General features: G+C 40.7%; 1 protein-coding gene across 2 annotated transcripts in view; it reads left to right on the forward strand.

Moving 5' to 3' along the window:
- The window catches only part of LOC308280799 (uncharacterized protein), a 91,580-nt gene extending 84,384 nt beyond the window's left edge, over nt 1-7,196 (forward strand). For both annotated transcript variants that reach the window (XM_080755117.1, XM_080755116.1), the window contains 4 exons: nt 5,548-5,721; nt 5,830-6,000; nt 6,756-6,781; nt 7,082-7,196. In XM_080755117.1, coding sequence (XP_080611243.1) covers nt 5,548-5,721; nt 5,830-6,000; nt 6,756-6,781; nt 7,082-7,096 — 386 coding nt within the window. In that variant the 3' untranslated portion in view covers nt 7,097-7,196. The remainder of the gene's footprint in view (nt 1-5,547; nt 5,722-5,829; nt 6,001-6,755; nt 6,782-7,081) is intronic.
- Nucleotides 7,197-7,434: the final 238 nt, after the last annotated feature.

A 7,434-nucleotide genomic window follows, 5' to 3' on the forward strand; every position in this document is an offset into this window, starting at 1 on the left:
CCCTGGGGCAGGACTTCCAAGCAACCTGTCTACTCCTGCTCTCTCCAGTAAAATGGGCAGGGGTCATCGCCATGCTGGCTTGAGGTGGACATTTTTGTCAAAATTCAATTTTTGCCACAGACTTTCAAAATGAGTGGACAATAATTACAGGAAACACATGAGCTAGCCCTGAATGACCATAACAGGTCAAGACCCTACGGATCAATTTGGTTTCATTTGTACACTCTCAGAGTTAAGGGGTCCTTACAAATAAAACATGTGAGAATCACTAGCAGCTACTAGACTCATAATGTGCCATAGTGTCGTAGTAAATCAGTATCATACATAGTGTCATACAATTGCGATGCATACAGTATGTATGCGACTTTGTTATGGTCCGACCGTCGACCGAATCTACATTATGTCAGGAGATATAGTCGGCCCTTTGCCTTTAATAGCATAACTGTTTGATTTTCTTATTTTCTTTAAAAAGCCATTTGTGTTGAATGTGGGCCAAGTCATAAATAACATTGTGAAGCAATTGAAAGAGAGATGTGCTCAGCTATCTTTAACGTTATCCCACTTGATAGCAGGCAGACAGATAGACAACAACCCAGACGAATATCAGATAAAAATGTACATTAGTTTGTTTTAGTGTTTGTGTGGAATATGCTAATTGCACAGAATTATTAAAGATAGAAAATGTAGCAAATTACTTTGATTACAAATTGTGTCATTGACAGAATATACATGGAATTCCAAGCCATAAAATAATGCACATTGCACTTGTCTTATGTTATGTGGAAATAAAGCAAATAAAAGAGAGAAGTTATCAAGTTACAGTATGTCATTTTATCAACTTTCAACTTTATCAACCTTGACATTTTTGTAATGTGGCCCACAAGTTCAGAAGTTTGAGTACCACTGGTCTAGAGAGCAGGGCAGGTATGATCACTTAATTGTAAGTACTGTTCTCAACTGTTTCATGACAAGAGATTGTCTCTCCGCACAGAGAACCTATAGGTTACAATGTAAACTTCTGTTATGGGGCCACGTTTTACACTAGAAAAGAAAATTTCTAAGACATTTTAAGTGTGCCTGCAGCTCGCTAAGTGTGTGTAACCTTGGGTAGCGGTTGGTGTTAGCATTAGCGTTAGATTTTTTTTGTGTTAGCATTAGCGTTAGATTAGCGTTAGATTTTTTAACATTAGCATTTTTTGCATTAGCTTTAACATTATAGAATGTACGAAAAACGGTTCATGATATATAGAGGAACTTCCTGATTGGCGAAGGGCACTTCCTGTTTGGTGAAGGAAGCACCAATTAAGTTTAAAGACTCTTAATAAAGTAATTTGACGCCACCCATGCGTCTGTACGACAAACGGTTGATGAGATATAGGGTCACTTCCTGTTTGGTGAGGGGCACTTCCTGTTTGGCGAATTAGGCCCCAATTAAGGTTAAGGACTCTTAATCAAGTCATTTGACGCCACCCACGCGTCTGTATGACAACCGGTTCATGATATATAGGGTCACTTCCTGTTTGGCAAGGGGCACTTCCTGTTTGGCGAAATAGGCCACAATTAAGGTTAATGACTCTTAACACTTTGACTGCCACAATGTTAAGGGTTTTAAGGGTAAAACCCTTGCCACCATAGACGGCCATTCATTTTTGACGGAATAAATTGAAAATGGTAGGATGTACGAAAATTGACAAAAATTTCAGAGAATATAGAGTCGGAACCTTAGCTTTCACCATAAAAATTTCGTCCTGCTGTGGTGTTCTGCTGTGGAGAAACCTGAGAGAGAGCGAAAGCTGTACAGATGAAAAAGGAGCATCAGAAATTTACTTTCTGAGATAATTGAGGTCAAAGGAAAAAAACTTTCAGAAGCCCTAGAAACAAATTGGTAAATGGTACAAGAACACACAGTACCTCTAAATGAAGAACAGGGTGCCGGCCATAATGCTATAAAAAAAAAAGTTAAAAAAAGTTGTACCGTGGTCTAGTTATAAGGCAGGAAAGTGGAAGAAGCCAGGAGACTGACAGAGGCTCTTTTTTCATCTTCCCAGGATGAAGGAGAGACAGAGTAGAATCCACTGTGTTTTGACCTGGGATTTTTTATTCAAGCCTTCAGTTAGACATCAGACATCTCAAAAATAAAGATAAAAACTCTGATAAAGATAAAAAAAAAACTTTACATTGCTGTTTCACTTCAGTATAGTTGTAGATGTGTTCCATTGCAATCATCATTTTAGTCACTTCAAACTAAAACGGTCAAACTACCCTGAGCAATTCAAAGTCATAATACATAAAATTAAATAAAAATTGATGTACATTCATATGGAAATGTTTGTATTGACAAAGTCAAGCCAACTGCAACAAACTTCACCATGTTAGAATCCAGACCAGGCAACTGCAAGTAAGAGTAATTATGAAAAAAAAAAACATAATTACCATAAGGTATATATAATTATTTGCTATACATTTTATATACACAGGTACATATATTTCCAAAATAGCAGATCTACAAGCTCATAGCCCGGCACCGCGCTATATGAGCTTGTAGATCTGCCATTTACATATGATGCCTAATAGCCGATCTACAAGCTCATAGCCCAGCAAGACACTATGAGCTTAGTATTTTCATGGCTCTCCTTTTAGTAGACCTTGTACCAGTGAACTGTACCGTCATGAAACTGTACCTTTTCCTATGCAAACTTCTAATAAAGTCTTCAATCAATCAATCAATCAATCAATCCCTTCTTTGTATTTACCTACTGTATGTTTTTATACTGTTTTTTATTTCCCCCTTTTTTCCTGACTATATCTACTGCATAGTACTGTGTTCTATCCGTCTGTCATTCAATGTTATATGAGATACTGCAATGGTTTACTATGGAAATAAGCCTAGTCTTTTCATGGATCTCATGATCTCCTTTTAGTAGACCTTGTACCAGTGAACTGGTACAAGGTCTGACCAATCCATCTCGCTGGATTGGTCAGACTGCGACGTTTGCGAGTGACTTATAGTGGTTGTTTTGCTGGGATGTGTTTGTTTTGCACTAAATGGAGCATCTGTCCTCCTTTCTCACCAAGCTAAGCTAAAGAGGCGTCAATTGGGTATGGCAAGCTATGGCAGCTGCCATACCTTGGCTACAGGGGGAATATAATAAAATGTACTGTAATCGTGCCTGTTGTAAGGTATGGTAACATGACTGGTGTCTTGCACGCGAGCCTCGCGCGCGTGAAAGACACCAGTCATGTTGCCATAACTTAGCTTTTTCTGAACTGACGCCGCTGAGCTAAACGACCTGCTCGATCGGTGGTCCGCGCGCGGACCACCTGTTGTGATCCGAGATGAGCATAATCATCTCTCATCTCATGCTTGCTCTCGGAGCGACGTCGCGACCCCCCAAACACGCCAATACACCACTGTATGTATCAATCAATCAATCTAGCAACAACCACTTACTTTATATAGCAGTTCTTTTCGCTGCGACGCCGCGGCTCGGTGGTCCCTGGTGGCCTGGTCGATGAACCATGACGATCCAGTAAAACTTTTCAGATCACATGTAACGGCTGTAGAAGTAGTCCTCAGTAGTATAGTAAAGCACTAAACTAAACCCCCCCCCAAACACATGGCTGCTGCTTCTTTTCGCTGCGACGCCGCGGCTCGGTGGTCCCTGGTGGCCTGGTCGATGAACCATGACGATCCAGTAAAACTTTTCAGATCACATGTAACGGCTGTAGAAGTAGTCCTCAGTAGTATAGTAAAGCACTAAACTAAACCCCCCCCCCAAACACATGGCTGCTGCTTCTTGCCAAAGTTGCCGTACATCCAGCAATCCCAGGCCTGGGGAGGACGGTCATGTACCAAATCACCATGGTAACACAAGGTAACACAAGCTGATTGGCCACACAATGGTAACCATGGTGATTTTAGTCATTCCAGGGCCCAGGACGGCTGAATCCAAGCGTCAGTGATACATATGCTCCTAATCTTGTGTTAATTAAAAAAAAGACATTCCGGCGTCAACTGACGCCGGTGGCAGCGCGGGGGGGGGGTAAAAGCGTGACGTCATATGACCTCCGTGGCGGTCAAAGTGTTAATCAAGTCCTTTGACGCCACCCACGAGTCTGTACGACAAACGGTTCATGAGATGTAGGGTCACTTCCTGTTTGGCAAGGGGCACTTCCTGTTTGGCGAAATAGGCCCCAATTAAGGTTAAGGACTCTTAATCAAGTCATTTGACGCCTCCCACGAGTGTGTACGACAAACGGTTCATGAGATGTAGGGTCACTTCCTGTTTGGTGAGGGGCACTTCCTGTTTGGCGAAATAGGCCCCAATTAAGGTTAAGGACTCTTAATCATGTCATTTGACGCCTCCCACGCTTCTGTACGACAAACGGTTCACGAGATATAGGGTCACTTCCTGTTTAGCGAGGGGCACTTCCTGTTTGGCTAAATAGGCCCCAATTAAGGTTAAGGACTCTTAATCAAGTCATTTGACGCCACGCACGCGTCTGTACGACAAATGGTTCACGAGATAAAGGGTCACTTCCTGTTTGGTGAGGTGCACTTCCTGTTTGACGAAATAGGCCCCAATTAAGGTCAAGGACTCTTAATCAAGTCATATGAAACCATCCACGCAAACGGTTCATGAGATGTAGAGGCACTTCCTGTTTGGCGAAGGGCACTTCCTGTTACAGAGGGGGTGGGGCTTAATCAATTACAGCTCATCCCTATTGGCCGGAAAAAGACCAAAGTTGTGTGTGCATTTTAAAGTTTAAATCACGTTGCTAGGCAAAAGTATGGCAGAGTTATGTGGCGCCAAAGTTTCTGGGGTTTTTTCAGAGTCCCCCATGCAAAGTCAATGGGGGTTTTTGAGCGTAGTTTTTTACGAATTACGTTGCCATGGTAACGCGGATCGGAAAGATAAGTAATAGCACACCTTACCCGGCCGAGCCGCACATTTTGATGTATATATTGCGGGGTTGGCGTAAATCGTGCGGCAGTTATTACGTGCCTAAATTTCCCCCATCCTAAGTCAATGGGGTTTTTGGGCGTTGTTTTTTGCGAATTACGTGGCAATGGTAACGCGAATCGGGAAGAAAAGTAATAGCACACCATTCCCGGCCGAGCCGCACGTTTTGATGTATATATTGCGGCGGTGGCGTAAATCGTGCGGCAGTTATTACGTGCCGAAATTTGCAAGAACGTTACTTACTTACTTACTTAATTAAGTATGGCGGATTACAATAAGTGTTTTGCCATTGCATTGCATGGCAGGCACACTTAACTACACTTTATACTCTACACTCTTGTCTTTATCAATAAAGATCTAATACTGAAAACAAACAGTCAGCAGTAGAACATCACTTGTTAGGAGTTCTCACACAGGTTGGAGTCCATTTTGTAGTTTAGAAGAACATATTTGAGTTGAAAGTTTACAGTTGTTAATTATTTAATTTTGAATTGAATTGTTTTATGTAACTATTCATGGTGCTAAAAATATTGATCTCACCGAAATGCTACTACAGATTTTGTATTATGTTATTTAATTTCAGTTGAAAGGTGTGGGAACAATGACCCTGAAATTGAAAATGGCGTTGCAACACGAGAGACCATGAAACTGACATACCAGTGTGAGGACTTTTATAAGCTCGAGGGGACGGAGAGTCTCATAGCAGAAGTGTTCTGCTATGACGATGGACAATGGTCACCAATTCCCACTTGCAAACGTAAGCCATTCATTGTTTTTCTACAGTATAGCCTCGGTAGCCTACTTTACTTTTTATATTCTGAAACAAAGAAATGACCTGAACAGGACAATCACTTTTACATTGCAGCGAATTACTGTCAGTTGGACACTACTGGAAATCCTTCATTGCTTCCAAAGGTCAAACTCATGAGGGTAGGAGAGCATGAGTGGATTCAATGTCATCAACAAGACTCTTGGGCTAGAGCTTATTGGGCTGAGGCTTGGTGTAGAGGACCAGGTCAACTTGAAAGTAGTCGCTGTGAGTATAGCTTCAATCTCATACCAAACACCACAACAAAACAGGAATTTTATATGTCGATTCCAAATGTGTAACAGAATTATGTAGCTTTTTTTTTGTTTTACCATATTAAATGTCAACAAACCATACATTAAATTACACCACTAGTACCGGTATGTATAAGCTCGAAGGGACGGAGATCTACAAGTTGTAGATCATCTATTTTTGGTGCAGAGATGGTGGTGTAGACTGAAAAAGAACGATCAATTAACTGTGCAAGTAATAAGTATCGAGGGTCTCAAACTGAAGTGATATTGATACATCAAAAATATTATCAAAGTATCCTGCAGCACCCCTGGACTTGGATTACGGCACACCCACTTTGATAAACCCTGTGGTAGAATATGTACAATATAACCAGTGTACCGGTATGTGCAGTGGTTGGAGGTGGTCTCCTTGGCTCTTGCATTGAGACATTTAGATGCCAGTGTCAGGTAGGTCATCCAAAGCCAGATGTAGGAGCAGTTAGCACCGCTCAAAACACAATCCTCCTAGGTCTTCTGATCTGAAGACCTGACTGATCTAACAGTCCTACTTATAGGCTATTACTGTTATTCACATCAAGGTTACAGTGAAATGTGAGCATGCGTTTTACTCTGCATGTTGTGTGTTTACTAATATTGGTGATCACTTTTGTAATAATAATAGTAATAATAATAATACTGTAAATCCAGATATTAATTTTGTACCATGTCATCTTATTCCATGTATTGTAGGTTGTTCCCCGTATAATAGGCAGTTTGTAAGTATCTTTTTTTTTGTAATTCTTTTAATATTTCCACCTGTGTCATTCTTTATCCTTGAAGTGTTGTTTTTTTAAACTGTTGTTCGGCGACCTTGAGTGACCTGAAAGGCGCCTTATAAATAAAATGTATTATTATTATTATTATTAAGTGTATCCAATAGTTTGAAAACAGAAACTACTGACCGAACGCTAATATCCTAAAAATGTCTCTGTAATAAGTAAAACTGAAAAAATACATTTCATTTACAATTCAAAAGGCAACATTTGATCAGTCTGAAAACACTGTCTTCTATTCAGAATCGTTGTGGTTGAGTGTGCTGTACGGAGAGACCACTGGACTGATCCATGGTCAATGGAACACAATTGAAGACCTGCACAGATAAATACCATCTGAATAAACAATCTGAACCATGTTTATCTTTGGCACTTGATTTCTCACTTTGTTGAATATTTCCTTTATACAAATGTAACCATGGCACAGTTAGAACAGCTCAGTAAATTTGGCAACAAGGCAACGTGGCTACCTTGGGAGTTTCACCCAAGGAATCAATTAAAAGTGCAAAGGTAAAAACACTGAATTGCAACGCACGTTCGAATTTGTAAAGGAGGGGAGCCGAGATGTGAATCTCAAGATGACAAAAGTGCACTTA

This window comes from Nannobrachium achirus, assembly GCF_963921795.1.
Source record: "Nannobrachium achirus genome assembly, contig: SCAFFOLD_237, whole genome shotgun sequence".
Lineage (NCBI taxonomy): Eukaryota > Metazoa > Chordata > Actinopteri > Myctophiformes > Myctophidae > Nannobrachium > Nannobrachium achirus.